General features: G+C 41.5%; 2 protein-coding genes across 3 annotated transcripts; both read left to right on the top strand.

Annotated features, from left to right (window-relative positions):
* Positions 1 to 1385: 1385 nt before the first annotated feature.
* nsmce2 (NSE2 (MMS21) homolog, SMC5-SMC6 complex SUMO ligase) lies at positions 1386 to 11841 on the top strand. The gene is made up of 6 exons (XM_034175364.1): positions 1386 to 1581; positions 3532 to 3644; positions 4180 to 4333; positions 5494 to 5585; positions 9422 to 9528; positions 10900 to 11841. The coding sequence occupies exons 1-6, from the start codon at positions 1467 to 1469 to the stop codon at positions 11009 to 11011; spliced, it is 693 nt and encodes a 230-aa protein (XP_034031255.1). The 5' UTR covers positions 1386 to 1466; the 3' UTR covers positions 11012 to 11841.
* Positions 11842 to 17547: 5706 nt separating this feature from the next.
* lratd2b (LRAT domain containing 2b) lies at positions 17548 to 20710 on the top strand. Of its 2 annotated transcripts, XM_034175363.1 has the most exons (3): positions 17592 to 17632; positions 17873 to 17911; positions 17984 to 20710. In XM_034175363.1, the coding sequence occupies exon 3, from the start codon at positions 17984 to 17986 to the stop codon at positions 18785 to 18787; it is 804 nt and encodes a 267-aa protein (XP_034031254.1). In that variant the 5' UTR covers positions 17592 to 17632; positions 17873 to 17911; the 3' UTR covers positions 18788 to 20710. The 2 variants fall into 2 exon arrangements, with proteins under 2 accessions (XP_034031253.1, XP_034031254.1); XM_034175362.1 differs by having other exon boundaries at positions 17548 to 17632; positions 17873 to 20710.
* Positions 20711 to 21143: the final 433 nt, after the last annotated feature.

The raw sequence follows: 21143 nt of genomic DNA, 5'->3' as shown, positions 1-21143 counted from the left end.
ATGCTAACGGCTCTGTAAAATATCACTCAGAGGTCTTATCTGGTTCTAAAAACCTTTTGGCTTGAGAAGCATTTATTTCTCTCTAATCATTACAAAATATATGATAAACAGATTTATACAGAAATAAAGCCATCTTGGATTATTTTGTTTGCTTGAACAGTCAGCTGATTGGCAGTCAGTGTGTCGCATCACAGCATTTGAATAAAATAGACGTCTGATCTGTTTTGGCCCCGTTTAAGCTGGTGGCAGAGCAACTGTTGTCTCCTCCTGCAAAACACTCATTGTGATTGAAAACGTTGCTTTGTTTATCCTGTGTTGTGCTTCCCACCTCAGGGTGTGAACTCACAATCTGAAAGATGGGAAGCAGCTACTCTAACCATGAGGTTAAACCCATGGATTTCAGTTTCAGTTGCTAGAGTGTCTTTTGGTGTTGGGGAGTGAGGTTTACTGACTTCAACTGCACCGTGCCTCCTGCTGGCCCTGTCACAATTTCCTTTGTTGCTTGTAGGCAATGTGACCGTAGGATAAGTGCAATTACTTTTAAACCTGTTTCTTGTTTTCAGTTAAACAATGACTACTACACACCTTGTGAATGAAGGCAAATAAAACAAGTCTTGTCTACAAGTGGAGATAAGTGGACTTTTGTGTTTAACCCTCAGTGGTCCAGAAACATAAAATCTCATTTATTGGGACGTGCCGGTGCATTCATGGACCCCAGGGGGTTTATTGGTACATCATGTTTCTGACTTTGTAAGTGAAACTCCCAAATTGGTTGATGGATTTCATTGTCACACCATATCAACCATATGAAGATCTGGAATTAAAGTGGATGTGTCTCATGAAACTGATTACAGACAATGTGGGTCAGGAACCAAGCTGAAATGTTGAAACTGCCAGGATTGAGGTTGAGGTTGACTTATTTAACATGGGTAACCAACAAGTCTCAATGAAGGCCCACGGCATGTGTCTCTCCCTCCCCCCCCAGCACTGATGTTAAGAGTGCCAGTCGGGAGCGTGGCTGTGATCGGGAAGCGAACCCTAGTTGCTGGCGTCCCAGTACAATGTGCAAGCCGTTACTCCACCACCTCCCATTAGCTGCAGATAAAACAAAAATTGAAGCAGGTGTAACCTCTGCAGAGGCTGCTGGGAGGTCATGGCAGGATGCAGACTTGTCTTAATTTGTGAAGATGACATTAGGAATCTGATATTATGGTGGATGCCATAAATTGCACAGTTCAGACCAAAAATAAGAGACAAATTTAGAATAATTAAAACTGCGACCAGATATCTTGGAATGTTGGAATAAATTGACAGGAAGTAAGTCGTTTCCTCCTCCAGTCCAGCTGGTGGCGGTAGTGCACATTATTGTAGCCTTTTAGATGGGAGACGAGGGAGCTCGCGCGGTCTTGTCGAACGTTAGTAAAGAGTAAACTCAGCGTTTGTGGTATTTTTAGTTTTAAATCATTATGTCTCTGAGTTCTGTTCGTACGACACTGTCCAGCCTGGAGTCCTGCCAGGCGGACATCAGTACAGGGATGGACATTGTGACGGATGTCGCTATGGACCTGGCAGAAGCTCAAGGTAAACATTAGCTAACTTTTTTGGCTAACTGTAAATTGCTATGGACGGCGTTAAGCTCGAGCCAGTCTGCTCGACACAGCATCGAGCTTTTTGAACCAGAAGTGTCAGTGAGCAGCGTTTCGAGCACGCCCCCATCACGTGACCACTGCGAGCGAGGCCTCGTTACGTCACACCACGTGTCGAGCTTCGCGGAAAATTCTTATAATCTGGGCGTGTCAATACGACCCGCCAAGTATTTAAATGAGATCTTAATCGCAGCTCAAACCGTGGGTTTTTTAGAGGAGATTGCTAGTGACACTGTTATTGCCAATTAGCACGTGAATCGGAGCCAAGGAAACTATTAGTTTATATTTGGGTCTAGTTTAGAGTTCATTTAGTATCGTTACCTACACACACATAGGATCTAACATAGACAGACACACACCATACACAACAGGCATCCATTCATATACAACATTTATTCACACTGTACATCAACATAGGTTATAGGTTAGACTATATATTATAGGTAGATCAGAGACTGAGCTGAGAGCTGTGATTTTGGTGAAGTGAAAGGTGTGAGAAAGGTGAGTGTGTGTTTGAGAGAGTGAGTAGTGGTGAGGGACATGGAGCAGCCAGTGCCAAAAAGAACACAATCAATTGCTTGGGAGCACTTTGATCTAATAAGCCCCAAAAAGGTCAAGTGCTTGATTTGTGCTCAAGAGTTGAGGTACAGTAACAACACGTCTTTAATGCTGTGATACCTGAGGTCCAAACATCCCAAGACACCAATGGCTGCTGCTTCTGTTGCTGCTCCTGGAGCAGGAATCAGGCCATGTAAGCTATATTTTATTCTTTATCGAAGATTAAAACATACTCATAAACAAAAATAGCTCAGCATGTCATACTGTATTTCCATTAAAGGCAGACAAGCTGGTTTGGATGAGGCACTGGTGGACTATGTTGTGGAAGATGCACGACCGTTCAAAATAGTGGCGAGCAAAGCCTTCAGGGCTTTACTACAAAGGTTTGACCCAACATATGCCCACCTCCAGAGGAGAAGACCGGCTCAAATACTGGGTGACATGAGTCGCAGTCTATCCCAATTTACAGAGAATGGCAAAAAAAAATTTGTCGATGCCAGCAACATCAGTGCCTTGCGAGCGGGTCTTCTCCAAAGCTGGAGAGGTGGTGAGACAGAAGAGGAGCCGATTAAAGTCCAGCACCTTTGAAATTATTATTATTTTTTTTGAATAAAAATTGTTGAAAGTTGCATAATCACCGTCTCTTATCCCCTCTATTCTAATTTACAAATTACAGCAACATGAGCACCAGTTGCAGAAGCACATGCCTTTCTCACTTTTCCTCTCACATTTTATCCAAATATAGTTTGAGGAATGATAACACAAATCTACATATAGTCTACAATAAAGGCTGTCATAACCATTATGTTTGCATCTGTAGGGACTATTTATTACATTAACAGACACAATAATACATATGACTTTTTTTATTATTATTTTTCAAGAACAAACCACATCAGTCATGAATTAATGCAAACATTTGTCAGGGCATTCGCTCAAGGTAATTCTCAAAGCAATCCAGCAGATGTCACCCTTCAGACTGTATCAAACGGGTCGAAGCAGTGTGTCGATTTTCAGACAGTTGTGTTGCAGTGGCTCATTGGTTCATGAGGCTTCGAAATTGCCATCACTACGTCTGTCATCTGCAACTTGCTGTAACCTCAGCTGATTAGTTAAGTCTGGTGTTCCTTAGTTCTTGATTGGCTGAGCACACCTGCCTCAGTTGATGAGCAGTGATAGTCTGAAAACATGCAGGTGATCTCCAGGAGCAGGGTTGGTGGCCCTTGATTTAATCTTATATCACAAAAGCCCATAGTTGGGGGATTCTGATTTTGATCTTGTTTCTGAAAAGTTGATGCCTAAATCTGTGGTGCTGTTGTGTAATTAGGGGAGGAAATGAGTGCTGGCGTCAAGGAGCTAGAAGCCATGATGCTGGAGTGTGCCAAACTGGACAGAGAGATCAACCACTTTGTTGATGTTGTGCAACAAGTCACGGCACAGGTAAGAACACCTGTGTGTAATATATGTAGACACATGAATGTGGACAACGTCGTTTTCCATTTAATAAGTGAACGGGCCAGTCTCGGGACGCATTTCTGCACGATTGTGGTTAACATTTGTTGAGTAACTGGATTTTTTTTTTTTTTTTTTTTTTTTTGGAAAAGGTTTTTCAGATCGCTGTCATGCTCTACTCTCCTGTGTACATACATTACATTTTTTTTGGAACTAGATTTTGCAACTAATCAGTATCAGAAGAGCAGCAATAACAGTATCTTGAACAATTTTCAACATTTTACATGATCTCATCTTATTTTGTGTGACCAACATCATCAGCCACATACGAGGAGCTGAAACTGGTCAACATTTACTATTTTACCGTGACAAATTATCTCAGGGGCCGCTCGTGTAATCATCAGTCAATGTGCCAATAAGTAATTTTAGCACTAATGCCAAGATGAACCTTTCAACATTACTGAAGCCTCTGATTAAGTTGACTATCTGTAAAGACTCATGTAACAAATTTCACTTTCTGTAGATTGACAGACAGCAGCCAGAAGAATTGTTCACCTTGTCAACTAAAGTGAAGAAGGAGTTCACGGACAGAATCGCCAGACTCTCAGATGCAGATCTGCAGAACCACAGGAAGGTGTTGTCCTTCAGAGAAAATGTCATGAACTCTGACAAACAAGGTAATGCCAGTGGGGAAGAATCAAAGTGAAAATAAACCGGGTTTGTTGAAGCGTACACGAGTAAAGCCCCGGTCACAACCCACTGTGCGTTTTTTTTTTTTCGCCGTACGTTTTCTGCGGATGCCAAGGCCACTACGTTTTTGTGAAAACGTACGGCGGCAGTAGCAAGAGGAGGGAGGGAGTACTTTCAATGCACGTCTCTAGGAGTGTAACGATAAAGAGAGTTGACAATAAAGCAGTGTGTGTGTGGGGGGTCGGCTTTTCTTTTTTACGAGTGGGACTGGAGCGGCAGGTGTTTTTCGGCGTCAGCGATGCATGAGCATGTTCAGCCTGCAGTGGTCAGTTGTACGAGTGTTTACTTCCCTCGAAAAGTTACAGCTAGTTAACAGACTGAAGCTGTGGAGTGTGTGTTGCTGACGTTTGGAAATAAAGTTCAAGTGAGAAGCTGCGTTGTGCATGCAAGTCTGTTGGCCTCCATAGTATGTGGTGAGTGCCGTAATCCGTACTGCCTACGTACAGATTTGGTTAATTCAATAGTAATTGAATGAAAATGTGCTGCTTTGAATCCATACTGAGGCAGTACTCACAACGTGCGCCATCTGTACTGCTGGTGAATCCGCAGTCTGACCGCAGCGAATGTTCTGCATGCACTAAAACCTCTACGGCGTGTCTGCGTGCTCCTAAATTCGTACTGAGGCAGTACTTACGAAGTACGGATCTCCAAATTTAGCCCACGTTTTTGCAAGTAGACTGCACGCACGTGCAAGTACGGCGGGTTGTGACCACGGCTTAAAACACTGAATCTTAAATTGTTCAGGTCAACGCAATACATGAAAGCTCGTGGAATCTGTTTCATTGGTCGCCACTTTAGATGAACATGGTGGGCCAAATGCAGAATTACAAACTAGAATGGAATTCAAAGAGTTTCACGCATAGATGTTTGACACAGGCTCACAACCAAAGCTGAACCACTTTGTCCTCGAATAATACACAGCCCGTCATCAGTGTTTAAACCACGTCGGCTCCAAACTGTTCATGTTAAACATGCTTGATATTCTTGTTGTTGTATCCAGTCTTTGCCTTTAACCTGCTGGATATTTTTGTCTTTTATGACTGTAAATTGAAACTTAAAAATCACACAGTAAGTGTTGTGTTTTCAGCCAACAAGGAATCAGCAGCCAACATGGAGGAGATCGATGAGGACATCGCTGTCACACAGAGTCAAGTCAACTTCACCTGCCCACTCACGCAGGTAAATCGAACCGCGTTTCACATTTTCTCCTTTTTGTTGGTGAAAAAGTAGATTGAATATTAATGCTCGTACGAACGTCTGGAACAAGTAGATAAGCTTTTTTGGACAGTATAGGCACTGTTACTTTGCACTCAGCATCTTTCTATTGATTGTATTTTTCAGAGTATACCACTATTTTGTGTGCATGCTCTGAAAGTTGTTAAGTTGAAAATCTCTGACCTTATCAGTAATTATTTGTAGGTGCCCTCAGCGCTCTTCTGTCAGGGAAAAAATAGACATGGGCCCTAACTGATTAAGCCTTACCAATTTGAGTTTTCCAACCAGTTGCTTCACTAAAAGCCTCATTTAACAGCAGACAGACTACTGCCATCTACTGGTCACATAATATATAACGATGCAATGTTTTTGATCATTATGAGATATATTAGATTTAGTAAGGTAGACACAGTGAGGGCAGTGTGGTGGCCAAGCAGTTGGTGTGCAAAACAGAAGGTTCTGGTTCAAGGCCACCCCTGCCCATCTTCCATATATTGTGAAGTTACATCAGGAAGGGCATCCAGTGTAAAACCTGTGCCAAATCAACCTTGCTAATCCATCTCTGATCTGCTGTGGTGGCCCTGAATGAAAAATGGAGAAGCTGGAAGAACTTACTAAAATAGACACAATATGGTTTTTCTCCCCTTTTTACCTCTTCCTTTTCTTTTTACCTTAACTGAAAATTTCAGCCCTTCTACTCTTTATCATTTCTCCCTGTCAGTGTAGGACAAGTCCTTTTTGTTTTGTTTTTTTGTTGTTGTTGTTTTTTTAGGACAAGTAGGTCATGCTGTGCTTCATGCTGAAGCTGCAAAACATTTGTGTCTGTCATAAAGATTGCCCTTTGTCTGCCTCCTCACCCAGGACCAATTTGCCAAGGGTGGCCCTACCAGGAGCTAATGCTCCAGGCAACACAGCTTCCAGGATCACTGGAGCACGCAAACTCCTCCACCATGATAAGGTGGTGACCCAGGGAGGATGGTCCATGTTCAAAGGCCCTCCATTGCTGAGGCGGCTGCTTTGAGCTGTGGCCAGAAGGCTGTTGGTGCTTGTCATGGCAGCAACTCAAGAACCCCCTGATGGACTCCAGCGGTAAGGGAAGCCATCAGGCTGAGGAAGGAGGCCTTTTGTGTTTGGTTGGCACAGAAGTCTCCGGCATCAGCGGCCAGGTATTGACAGGCCAGAAGGACTGCAGCCTCCATGGTGGCTGAGGCAGAAACTCAGGCATGGGAGGAATTTGGGGAGGCTATGGCGAATGACTTTCAATCAGCCTCAAAACAGTTCTGGCAAACTGTCAGGCACCTCAGGAAAGGCAGGTAGTTCTTAACCCTGGCTGTGCTCATCAGGGGAGGAGAGCTGCTAAACTGGACTGATGATATTGTCAGGCGGTGGCAAGAACACTTCGACGATCTCCTCAACCCTACTGATATGCCCTCCATCAAGGAGGCAGAGATGGAAGACTCTGGCAGATCTGCTGTTATCACCCTAGTCACCGAGGTAGGCAAAAAACTCCTCGGTGGCAAGTCGCCAGGCGCGGATGAGATTTGTCCTGAGTTGCTGAAGTCTCTGGATGTTGTTGGGCTGCCATGGCTGGCACACTTATACAACATTACATGGAAGTCGGGGATAGTACCTCTGGATTGGCAGAGGTACTCCCCCATCTTTAAAACAGGGCACAGGAGAGTGTGTTCCAGCTACAGAGGAATCACACTTCTCAGCTTTGCTGCGAAAGTACTGTATATGTCAGGGTACTAGAGAGGAGAATTAGACCATTCCTTAAACCTCCGATTCAGGGGGAGCAATGCCGATTCCATCCAAGTTGTGGAACAGTGGATCAGCTCTTAACCCTCGCAAGGATATTGGAGGGGTCTTTGGAGGATAACCAAGTCTGCATGTGTTTTGTGAACTTGGAAAAGGTGTATGACTGGGTCCCTCAAGGTATCCTGTGGGGGGTGCTGTGAGAGCATGGGGCACTGGATTTGCTGAAACGTGATCCAGTCTCTATATGACCAAAGTAGGAGCTGTGTCTGCATTACATCAGACCTGATTCCGGTGGGAGTTGGACTCTGCCAAGGTTGTCCCTTATCACCAATTCTGTTGGTGATGCTCATGGACGGGATTTCAAGGTGCAGTCAGGAACTGGAGGGTGTCCAGTTTGGTGTCCACAGAGTGGCATCTCCGCTTCTTGCAGGTGATGTGGTTCTGTTGGCTTTATGTGACTTCCGATGTGCACTGAGTGGGTTTGAGGCTGAGTGTGAAGTGACTGGGATAAGAATCAGTACCTCCAAATCTGAGCCCGTGGGCCTCTGTCAGAAAACGGTGGATTGTCCCCTCTGGGTTCAGGGGAGAGTTACTGCCCCAAGTGTAGGACTTTAAGTATCTTGGGGTCTTGTTCATGAGTAAGGGTAAGTTGGAGTGGGAGATTGATAGGCTGATTGGAGCGGCATCTGAAATTTTACCAACATTGTACCGGACGGTCATGGCAAAGGAGGAGCTGAGCAGGAAGGCGAGGCTCTCAATTTACCAGTTAATTTATGCTTCTATCTTCACCTATGGTCATAAGCTTTGGGCAGTGGTTGGCACAGGTCTGATAATCCGATAACAGATAATGAAGTTATCTTTTTAGATAACTTTAAAAACCATTATCAGACTATTATCTTCTGATACATTTTTGTCCAATAACTTTTAGACCGATAACATAGTAAACAAAGATAAACAGTGACAAACATTTTTAAAATTTTAAATCAGTTGAGCACCTGTTAAAAGTTTCCTAACAGATGCATAGTTCCATCCTCTGCAAACAGAAGAGAGCTGCTTCCAGAAAAAAAACACTCTCCTCTACAGGCAAAAGAGAACTGGTCTCACAAAAAAAAAATCATCATCTTTAACACCATACTGATATGCTGGCAGTATCACCCAAGTCATCCAGAGGCATACATTTTTAACTTATGGTTCAAATTTTAACCAAACTAATTTTGGACAAGTTATTTAAAATTGCTGTCATGTCTGATGTTTTATTAGGTGAAAATATCAGATGTTTTAGTTTTAAAGTAGTGTGCTAATTTTAAGGTTTTAGTGAGCACATGCTGTGCCCAGCAGTGCATTATGGGTGATAGGGTAATCTCAGTACGTTCACGACAGGACAAATGCATTTCAGACACTCTGTTCAGGCTTCAGGGACAAGAGCATTAAACTCTAGTGCCTAAAACTCTCGTGAATATATTCTCTGGATTTATAGACGTTGTTGTATTTGCGTTTGTTAAATTACACGCATCTTAAATGTAGCAGACACGGATTATCCAGGATTTTGTTTTGGCAAGTTTTTCAGGCCTCTACTGCCATCTACTGGCCAGCAGTGTTCATGGCAGTATTCGCCCTAAGTACTAAGCGTCTGTTGGACAGGATGAGAAGTTCGACTATCCGGGAGGGACTCAAGAGTAGAGCTGCTACTTCTTTACGTTGAAAGGAGCCTTTTGAGGTGTTTCAGGCACCTGGTGAGGATACTCCCTGGTCGTCTCACTGAGGAGGGCTTCCAGGCACATCCAACTGGGAGTAGGCCCTGGGGAAGCTCCAGGACACGCTGGAGAGATTATATTTCCCAGCTGGCTTAGGAAAACCTTGGGTTCCCCCAGGAAGAGTTACAGGACTTGGCCGAGGATAGTGAAGTATGGGTTGAGCTGCTTGCTCTGCTGCCACCACGACCTGGACGCAGATACGCGGCTGAAAATGAATGAATTATTAGAAGTTAACTGATGGGAGTTTTTATTGTTTTGTGTCCATGTTTTGGTTTGTTTGCATCCAAGGTGGAAATGGTGAACCCGATGAAGAATAAGAAGTGTAACCACTATTACGATGAAAACGCCATTGTTGAACTAATCGAGAGAAGACGCAACCAGAAGAAGAAATGCCGGTAAAACTTTTTCTCTCTGAAATGTTAGTCACATGGGGTATTACAATAAGCTGCTCAGCAGGCTGCCGTGGAGACAACAGTCTACCTTAATTCACTTTTTTTTTAAATGATGCCACTTTGATGTTGGAAAGTTGGTACCAATTTAAGTTAATCTGGTCCTTGAATCTTGAGTATGTTGTTGTCTAAGAAAATTCTCACTGTCTTTAGTCTTGATTATGGGTCGTTGTGCATACTTTACATCTTCAGTTATAATGACATGAGGACTTTACTTTTTGTGATTAAAGGTCCGAACAAAATGCCGCTGCAGCTTGAGTCTCATTTTTCTTTCTTCAGGATGCAGCAGCTCCGAATGATCTGTCATTTAAGCTATACGGCCTTTCAAATTTTACAAAACTGACCAATTTTACTTTGTACCAAAATCCAAGCATTATAATGTCGGTTTATTTTTGTAACTTGTTTCAAAATTACAGCTCATTTTAATGAAGAGATCATATTTATTTGGGGGTAATTGCATGGTGAATATATATAGATATATTTTCTTTCTCATGCAGACGAACTGCAGGAGGAAGTGCATGTGCACATGCCTGAGGTTTTGAGATGACCTGTGACCTTACCCAGTTGCTTGACGCACGTTCCTGGGGCGTGCACGCTAACATCACTTCAGAGGTGTTATCTGGTTACAAAATCAGTATTTTTACATTTATTTCTCGCTAACTCTTACAAAATCTATGAGAAACAGATTATTGCAGAAATAAGGTTTTTTGGAATATTTTGCACCATCTTGCCTTATTTCATTCACACGAGCATCCGGCTGATGTCACGCTGCCTTTCTTTACTCTGATTGGCAGTCGTGTTCTTCCCAGCATCCTCACGCAGGTCAGGGGAAGCCCCCACCTGATCTATGACATCGATGCCAAATGTAGGTCATGGCATCTGCTCGCTTGAATTTGTACCCATCAGGGGTTGAAATTCTAAATTGTTTCTAAACTGTGAGTTTTCGTCATATTTGCAATCTCATATTATGAATTCCTTATGTAAATACTGAGGAATAAAATGATAGTGGGGCCCACAGAAAATACTTTTTATGAGACAAGTCTTTAAAAAACAAACAAACACAAACGCTGTACAGCATAAGCCTTCAAAGCTGCAAATGCTCAAATATAACGGTTCCATAATGTTGCAGTTTGCAAAGGTGGCCTAAGGGACCCATGTTAATTACATTAGCCAGCTTTGAAAGCTGTTCTGTGTATGCAGTGTATGTCATCTGCGTGGCCACTGTTTTGGGCTCCGAGCACTACCCACAGAAATTTATTCTTTTAATTATTATTATTATTTTGACAAACATTCTGGTGGCTTCTCTCTGTCCTCCAGCTGTCCAGTGGTGGGCTGCGGAAACACAGACGTGAAGATGTCAGACCTGATTCCTGACAAGGTTCTGAGGAGAAAAATCCAAAGCCAAAACAGGCAGAGCAGCAAGAAGTAGTTTGGTTTTTCACCAGACTGTGGATCGCAGAGGTGTTTTTTTTTTCCAGTTGACTTGTTCCAAGTTCTTCAGGGTGTTTACCACCATCAAGGAGGTTAAATGTTTGCTCCTGTTTCCAAAAAACATTGATCCATTTGGAAGTAAGTGCTGTGAACTGTTTGTGACCTCTTGAGTTTTACACATTGTTGACCACAAATGTTTTAAAAATTAATATGAATTCAGACTTTTTTTTATATTAAAATTAGGCCCTTTAAAGTAGCTTTGAAATCTCTTCCAATATGATGTAAATTTTATAAAAATATTCCAGCCAAGACAATGGAGTGCTTATGTGTAAGTAACTAAATATCACTTTTATGGACAATTTTCTTTGCGGATCACTGAACGTGTCTCCTCGTCGCCTCCTTCAAACAGACTACCCACACGGTACTATACTGTTTGTGTTCCTTAATGATTGATGGAAATGAAGTTCAAGATATTCGGTGCCTTGGAAGTGTACATTTATCCATCTCTGGCTTCCTCTGGAAAATTGGCTGTAAAAGTGTTGATGTAGATGTTGTACTGACAGGGGCTCTTACTTTTCCATACCATTGTTTGGAATTTGATATTTTTATTTAATTTATGTCATGTTGTAGAGATTTTTTTTTCACTGAGTATAAAGGGCATAATTTTAGAAATTTTAATATAAAGAAGCCTGAATTATTTTAATTATATGTATTAAGAAATGAAAGTGTAAAGCACATTTTTCACAGCACTGTAACCTTGACTTATAAATGTTGGTATGTACATAGTTAACTGTTCTGTATTTCACATCATCTGAATAGAGATCCTGATGTCATGCTGTGGTTGGATGGATGCCAAGTGATGTCTAGTTTTTTTTGTTGTTTTTTTTTTTATCCATATATTAATCTTATTGATGCTGTATCAGACATGTAACACAGCTTGGATTTCTGACCTTGACTTTCAAATAAGAAAAAGGGCAATTTGCATTTTTGTGCAATTAACTTTCCTCCATTGGCGCTCTGGCGACGTGAAGAAGCCTCACCGTTACAAGCCCAGCACTGTGATGCTGAGAGACATCTGCCGCTACCAGAAATCCACGAGCTGCTGATCCACAAGCTGCCCTTCCGTCGCCTGGTGGGAGAAATTGCTTAGGACTTCAAGCCCAACCTCCGCTTCCAGAGCTCTGCTGTGATGGCTCTACAGGAGGCCAGCAAATCTTACCTGGAATGCCTTTTCACCATCATGCCCAAAGACATCCAGCTGGCCGGCTGCATCTGTGGAGACAGAGCTTAAGCTGTTCTGAGAACAGCTACAGTCAACAAACTTTTCCATTTTTTATTTATTTTTTTAATGCCCACATGTACCAGCATATCACCTTAAGTGCATGTTAAACATGAAAAGTGGTTAGGTCAAAAGTCAGACTTTAGCAAAAAAAAAAAAAATCTTCAGATGATTTGTGTTTGGGATCTTGGAAGCCATCGTTGCAACTGAAATATGACTTAGGTTGTTGAGCGGCAGTGACTTTCACAGACAGTCTGTTCATATTAAACTGCTGCCAGTTGTGTAAAATGTAAAACTTTGTGTTTATAATCTTAAGCAGACAGTTTAGCACTATTTTAAAAGTGGATGTTTTGGTTTAATGAATATTTGGAGCTGGAGTTATATGTCTATTTTTGATTGGAGGAAAGTCAATAAAAGCTCCACCTGTTTGCATAAAATCCCTTCGTATGCACGTTTTGCTGTGTACGCTGTGCAGTAATTTATAGAGCCACAAAGAGGCAGCATCTGCAAATAGTTATTAGTGTACAGTGCGTCTGCAGAATGGTGTCAAGTAATTTCCCACTAGTCATTTATGACACTGAGCTGATTTTCTTTTTTCCATAACAAGCCTGTACATATATATTTTCTTTAAATCTTCATAAACATTGATGCTGTGACCCTTTTGAAACAAGTGTCCCTTAACCTACAGAACTGATGACATGTTAAAGTTGTACTCCCTTTTTGAGTGTTTACCGTTGAAGTCTTAAAAAAAATTTTTCTTCTGCACTATTAACAGTTTTTTCCAGATGAAGTATTCACAGTCTTATATCAGTGATATGATCAAATTTCTCCTTCGGAAACGTGAGGATTTTAACCCACATGGGTCATGAACTCATTTCCCAGTATGTCATTTGAGGGTCAAATGCTACTGCAATGTTACATGAGATAGTGTTAACATCATACAGCGAAATAAATAATAGATCTTCAGTTGTGAATTAAAGTTGCAAAAAACATGTAAAATGCAGCTTCAAATCTGTGTATATATATATATAGTACAGAGGTTTTGCTAGTTATCTGCTGGACAGGTACTGTGTCAGTTGTCAGTACTATCATTAGTTACAGTTAAATGTTTTTAAACTGGTTTGCCAAAATGAGTCAGTGTGGAAATTAACAAAAATAACATCTGTATTCGATGTAGTTGGAAGTTGGTTCTCAGTTTCCATCGAGTGCAGTGTGAACTTGTGCTCCTTCATCTCTGGAAAATCTCACAGCTCACTCATGATATTTGAAATAGAATTCTCTCAAATAAATACTTAAAGCATGTACGGCTTTTCAAATTTCATAAAACTGAAAAAAAATTAGTTTCCACCAAAATCCAAGCACAATTTATTTTTTGTAACGTGTTGCAAAATTACAGCTCATTTTAAATTATCTGGGGGGAAAACCATAAAGAATATTGTCTTTTCCTTCTAACATCGTCTACAGGGGGAAGCGTGTGTGCATGTGATGTTTTGAGATGACCTTTGACCTGTCTTGTAAATCACTTCGGAGGTGTCTTCTGGTTACAAAAATTGCATTTTTACATTTATATGTGTTTTTTCTTGCTAATGTTTACAAAATATTTGACATTCATAGAGAAATAAACTGTTTCAAAGCATTTGCCAACATCTTTATGTCATTTGAGCAGGCAACCAGTTGGTGTCACGCTGCCTTTTTTTTACTCTGATAAGCATTCGCCCTGTACTTCCCAGCATCCCTTGTGCAAGTCAGGTGAAGCGACATCACTACCAAATGTAGGCGTCTGATTGCTTGAATTTCTATAAATCAGAAGCAGAAATTAATTGTTTCCAGAGAGTTTTGATCATATTGGAAATATCATTATGAATGTCTTACTTAAAGGCTAAGGAATAAACTTGTAGTGGTGCCAAAGAAAATTATTTTTGACTGAAATTTTAAAAAACACAAAGGCCTTACAGCTTTAACCACACAATAAAATTGGTTGTAATTTTGTGATGTATCACAGAAGTAACAGTACTTTATAATAACTAAAATTCAACAAACAGTAAATTGTCATTTTTCCAAATAATTGTACAAACATTTATGATTTATCTTTAAAGAGGTGTGTGTGTGTGTGTGTGTGTGTGTGTGTGTGTGTGTGTGTGTGTGTGTGTGTGTGTGTGTGTGTGTGTGTGTGTGTGTGTGTGTGTGTGTGTGTGTGTGTGTGTGTGTGTGTGTGTGTGTGTGTGTGTGTGTGAATGAAAATCATTGTTTGATTGCCCGCTTGTGTTTGCTCTAAGGGGAAACAAACAGCGGCTGTGTTGTTGAGATGAAGCTAATCTCTGAACAACACTGAGTCAGGCATTTTAAAAATGTCTAATTGTTCTTTTTCCTTACAACATGCGTCACACAGCACTAAGAGCATTTTCACAATAAAGCCATTAATTGGCAACAAATGATCATAGATAATATGGAGTTATTTCTTCGCTCTCTCTCATTTTGATTATTTGCCTAAAAACATGCTTTATTGTGTCACAAAGCAGGAGTCTGAACTCAAACACAATCACACATTGAGGTGTGTTTGGTGGAGAAACAGGCCTGCAAATATCTGCAGAATATCAATCAAAAAACACTCAACATGCAGCCCTGAAAAATACTCTATCAATGCCCCTGTAGATGCTTTCTTCTCAGCGGTGGATATTTTTGATCTGGAATTTACATTCATCTTTTGAAAAGCTCTGAGAGGAAAGTGTAATAACTCTAAGCCTCTTGCTTGTCCAAAGAGGATTTTACTTTTGGCTAGAGGTGAATATTGTCTCCCTCCCTCTCGCTGCCAGAGGAGTGTCGGCAGGAGATGGCAAAGACTTCGCAGAGAGGTACGAGTACTCCAGCTCAGATGAGATTGGCACTTCAAGATTGAGGTTTGATCCAGGTGAGACCTGCTGCTCAATTTGGGCCTCCATCCAGACAGTGGATGCCAGACAAAAAAAGAAGTCAGGTTCTCGTGTGGATGTTATGAAAATCCATCTGAGGTGTGTCACGTGGCCTTCCTTTCAGAAATGAGTAATTACAGTGCATCCGGAAAGTATTCAAAGCACTTCACTTTTTCCACATTTTGTTATGTTACAACTTTATTCCAAAATGGAGTCATCTTTCCCCCTCAAACTTTTACTCACAACACCCCATAATGACAACATGAAAAAAAGTTTTTTTTTTAATTTTTTACTCATTTATTAAAAATAAAAACCTAAGAAATCACATGTACATAAGTATTCACACCTTTTGCTCAATACTTTTGTTGATGTACCTTTGAAGTGTTTTCAGGACATCTCTGTGAATGTCCTTGAGTGGCCCAGCCAGAGCCCAGACCTGAATCCGATTGAATATCTCTGGAGAGATCTGAAAATATCTGTGCACCGACGCTCCCCATCCAACCTGATGGAGCTTGAGAGATGCTGCAAAGAGGAATGGACCAAACTGTGCAGTGATAGGTGCACCAAGCTTGTGGCATCGTATTCAAGAAGACTTGAGACTGTAATTGCTGGCAAAGGTGCATCAACAAAGTACTGAGCAAAGGTGTAAATACTCATGTACATGAGATTTCTTTTTTATTTTGAATAAATTAGCAATAAAACAAAAATATTTTTCATGCTGTTATGGGTTGTTGTGAGTAGAATTTTGAGGGGAAAAAATGAATTTATTCCATTTTGGAGTAAATTAAGGCTGTAACATAGCTAAATGTGGAAAAAGTGAAGTGCTGTGAGTACTTTTCAGATACACTGTGTACTTGGCTGAAGGTCATCCTGTGCCCTGTGTGTACAGTTTGGCTGTCCAAATGTTTTGATTGGAAGGAAGGACACACACACACGTGCAGATGGTACCATTCATCCTGCGGATGTATGATCATGGGAAAGTGCACCAACCTTGATGGTTATTTTCATCTCCACCATCACTGTCTTTCTGTCTGTTCATTTGTGGTGTCCACAAACATTTGCCTTTTTTTTTTTTTGTAGCATCCACTTTATTTTGGAGACCTGCATCAAAACTGCTGCTTTTGTGTCATCAAAATATGAGCATGTAGTGATGTTAAACCCGAAAGGTTCATCTCCCTTTAAGAAAAAAACAAAACAAAAACTCAATATATTGATCACACAAAGGACCGACTGCGACCGTGTTGAAGGCATAATGGCCTTGTGTCCCACTTTTTTTTTTTTTTGTTAACTTTAGACTTTGTCCACCCACCAAACACATTTTTCCCTGTCCTCAACACATTTTCACACTGTGTTTGTTGTTCTCTGAATTTGATCAGATATAATCAGATATGATCAGATATAATCCACCAGAAAAGCCCCACTGACTACTTAAACCCACACCACTCACTTTTTCTATTTCTGTTGAAAATCCACACCGGAATTTCCCAGGACACAAATATTTCAGTACAATACACAAACTGTTGTTTTATTTTAAAACACAATTTAAATTTAGTTCACTTCGACAGCTATTAACCAAAATAGCGGACAGCGCAACAAGTAGCGTCGTTATCATTTTTCTTATGATCAGGCTGATACTGACATTCAGTAACCACCTTCAGTGACTGATTTCATACTTCATGTTTTTTTTAAATTACCCCCCCCCCCCCCCCCAAAAAAAAACAAAAAACAAAACAAAAAAAAAAACAAATAGATAATTAATGTTTGAATAATTTGGTTTTGTAACATTATTATCCCTCCAGCCGACTTGGGATCCCATGGGAAGACTTACATGACTTGGCCAAGGATATGGAAGTGTGGGATGAGCTGCTTGGTCTGCTGCCTCTGCAACCCAGACCCGGATAAGCAGTTGGAAATGATTGAATGAGTATTGTTATTTTATTATTATTATTATTTAGTTTTTGTAGCAGTACCAGGCCATAAACATGTTTATTTCCCTTCTAAAGTTGGACATTTTATTTCTACGGGAAAGTGCTCTGTTTTGGAGCCAGCCTCAAGTGGCCAGTCAAGGAACTGCACTTCTGCATCAGCTTCATTTCATGCAGCGTCAGGTTGCCATTTATCTGTTGCTGCTCACATAATACGCTTACATGATATCACTTCAAGAAAAGGATTTCTTTTAAAGGGTAAAATAAAGCATTTTAAAACACACAAAGTAAAATTTTGACCATTATTTTTGAGAACTAACGTAAACAGAACACCTTTTGGACGTTGTGATCAGGTGGCGGTGTAAAGGCGTACTGTCTCTTTAAATGACTACACCTCCCAGCAGCACTCGCTGCTGGTTAAGTTTGGCTGTTTCTGCTTTGTACTTCAGTCCTCGCGCTCACAGGAAGAAGACGATCTGTTTGTTTTCGCTAATGGCACACAAAAGGTGAGTCGCTTTACTTTTTTTTGGTGACCTACAGACGTTTAAAACCGGAATCCGAAGCTAACGCCGACCAGGATTATTGAAAAGGTTAAAACAAAGAAAAAGAAACCCTGATCCAACAGGTGCCTGCGGACGGTTATTACCTGTTTGTCACCTCATCCGTTGACTGACATTTGTTTTTATTTCTTCTTTTTTTTATTATTTAAGGCATTTGAAGTGACTGACTTCATTCTTTCTGTCCAGTTTTATCCGGTGCTCGGACATGGATTGTGTTGGATTTAGGTGAGAGACGCGCACACCCACGCGCCGAGAACAGGTGGGTCCTGTTTTTACCGTCAGCCGGTTTGCGCACAGATGGGGAACCAGGTGGAGAAACTGACGCACTTAAACTACGCCGAAGTGCCGACCTCGGACCCCAACGGGCTCGACCCGAGTGACGACGGGCCACGGATCGGAGTCTCCTACATTTTCTCCAACGACGGCGGAGACGAGGACGATCACGACGACGGCGTGCAGAACTTCAACCTGCCACACCACGACGACAAGCCCTTTGACCCCGAGGACGAGCTGCAGTCCGCGGTGTTCTACCGGGAGGAGTGCGTGTTCGAGCGCGCGGCCGGAGCCGCCACGCACTCCGCGGAAAGTCTCCTGAACAAGTGCAGACCGGGAGACCTGCTGGAGTTCGTAGCCAGCGGCCAGTACCCACACTGGGCCGTGTACGTGGGAGACTTCCAGGTGGTTCATTTACAGCGCGCGGAGATCAAAAACAACTTCCTCAGTGACGTCAGCCAGGGCAAAAAGGGCAGGATAGTTAGCGCGCTCTACCGGTACCACGCGCTGCCGCCGGAGGTGATCGTGCGTAACGCCTTGGATCACGTCGGAACGCGGGACCGGGAGCTGTACTGGAGGAACTCTGAGTGCTTCGCCGCCTGGTGCCGCTTTGGCAAACGGGAGTTTAAAGTCGGAGGGGAGATCCGGATCGGAAAGCAGCCGTACAGGTTGAAACTGGTGTTCACGGACAAGAAGAACCACGTGCTGGAGTTCCAAAGCCTCGAGGACGTGATCATGGAGAGGAGGAGGAACGATCAGATCGGCAAGAAGGCTGTGATGCAAGAGCTGGCAAACCATCTGAATGCAAGCAGTGACATGAATGAGTAGCATTTTGTTAATTGACAGTGACGTCATCTGATGATGATGTTTGGTTGGCTAATTGCTTACTAATTAACAGCTTCAGTCTAGAAACACATCTACACAGGGTGATTAAAATCCATTATTTATATAGAAATTTTGGATTTTAAGTGACAAAAATATTCCAGAATTTTCTGGGTTTGAAGTGTAATATTATAGCTGACATGGTCATGTCAACATGGAGCATTTGATTATGATTGGTCATCATAAAGGAAACTGTAACCACAGTTGGCCTAGGCAACCATATTGATAATGTTGCTAACAGAAGTTGACCTTATGTTAGCCCAGAGTGTTAATGTTAGTGTGACTTGTCCCTAGTCTGAATTCCTCTAAAATAGTGGATCCTCAAACCTGGAAACATTTTGGGAATGGAAACATTATTTATTATGCAGATAAATGCATTTTTATGTCTATAATTAAAAGTTGTGTTGTTGAAGATGTTTTAAATGGAATAATATAGTGCAGTTTTAAGAACGATTTATGTAGTAATTGTTGATTGGAAACAAAATGATTTCTCTGTGAATCATTGCACTATATTACCCCATTTAAAACATCTTCTACATTACTTTTAATTACAGACAGAAATATCATAAAATCCATCAATCTGCATAATAAGTACGTATTGTTTTAGGATCCACCTGCTACAACAGTGGTGATATTAGGCAGACATGCCTTCCGCCTGTGACCACCAAATGGTGCTGTAGCAATGGGGATGCCTTTGTTCCATGACAAATGTTGTAGCATTCAGGGTTTTTCTTTATTCTCTCTCTACTCGACAGACAAAATAACTTGTCGCCCCTCAGTTTTGCCCAGCTTGTGCAAAAACTCTTTTTGCAGTGGTTTAGTATTTTTGTATAGTCTATTTTTGCTATAGTGGTTGGCATGACTGCATGTGCTAACCATCGTTAGTCTTCTTCGGTGGTGCCTATCTGTACATAGCCATATTGATAATACACAACTCCTTCATACATAGGGCTTGTGATTGGTCAGCCTGGGTCATTTGCTTTTTGTTTTCTATCCTTGCATAGGGCTGAAATTACATTTTGATGTGACAATCATAAAAACACTTTTTCTGGTTCCAAAATGTTTCTAATTATTTGTTTATCATATATGTATCTTTATACTTGAAGTAGAAACCCTTAACATGAGTGGGATTCAAACTGTGGGCCTTTGGCGCAGTAGCCCAGCACCCTACCACATATACTGCAGCATCTCACATTCGGCAGTGGGTCACAGGTTGAAGTTATCATAGATGCCACGTATGGATTTCTATGGGATCAACTTGAACTCAAACCATGGCTACTTGCGGATACAATTTTTGTATTATCAGTACAGATGTAATTGAGTATTATCAATACAGCTACATATGGGTAGCCACTTCTCTGTCTTTAATCAGACTCATCATTAGCAAAATGCTCCAGGTTGACAAAATGATGTCTGGTATGAAGGGAGATCAGGTGGTTTCTGAAAAACTTTAATCATTAGATTTTTAAAGGGGCTTTTTTTTTAACCATATTTGACCTCTGACCTAAACTCACAAATGATGTCTTAATTTAATTATCAAGCCATCAGTCTGTATTACCTGTGATGATATTTTAATGGCATTTTGTGAGGAGTTGGTTCCACTGGTTAAGAAGATATTAAACTTTGATGGAGATTTATACTTTGGTTAACATTTTTGAACAACCTACCTTTATGATGTCACAAAGGTCTCTGTCTTCTTTGTTGTTGTCCACATTGGCATGATGTTGTGGTTCTGTCTTTGCAATATATTTACATATACGAGGTCTGTCAATAAAGTAACAGACCATTGGCTGGGAAAAAAAAACTGGCTTACCTGGAGGGTTGGAAACCTAATCACCCTCGAAGTACTCTCCTTGGGACTCCACACACTTCTCCCAGCGGTGTCGCCACTGTTGGAAGCATTCCAAAAACGCCTTTTTCGGGATGGCGCGCAGCTCCGCCGTCGTCGCAGCCATGATGTCCTCTCTTGTCTCAAATCGGGTTCCTTTTAATGGTATTTTAAGTTTTGGGAAGAGCCAGAAGTCGCAAGGGGCCATGTCAGGTGAGTAAGGTGCCTGTTGAACCACCGGAGTCTGGTTTTTGGTCAAATAAGTCTGAATTAAATGAGAGGAATGAGCTGGCGCGTTGTCGTGGTGGAGGCGCCAATTTCCTCTGGCCCACAACTCCGGTCTCTTGCGCCGCACACCATCACGTAGACGACGGAGGACATCCCTATAATACTCTTTTGTTATTGTTTGACCCTGTGGAGCGTACTCGTGGTGTACCACACCACGGGAGTAAAAAAAAAACAGCATTACATTTG

This window comes from Thalassophryne amazonica, chromosome 7, assembly GCF_902500255.1.
Source record: "Thalassophryne amazonica chromosome 7, fThaAma1.1, whole genome shotgun sequence".
Lineage (NCBI taxonomy): Eukaryota > Metazoa > Chordata > Actinopteri > Batrachoidiformes > Batrachoididae > Thalassophryne > Thalassophryne amazonica.
The sequence above is the reverse complement of the archived record's forward strand: the minus strand, read 5'-3'. Positions and strand labels throughout refer to the sequence as shown.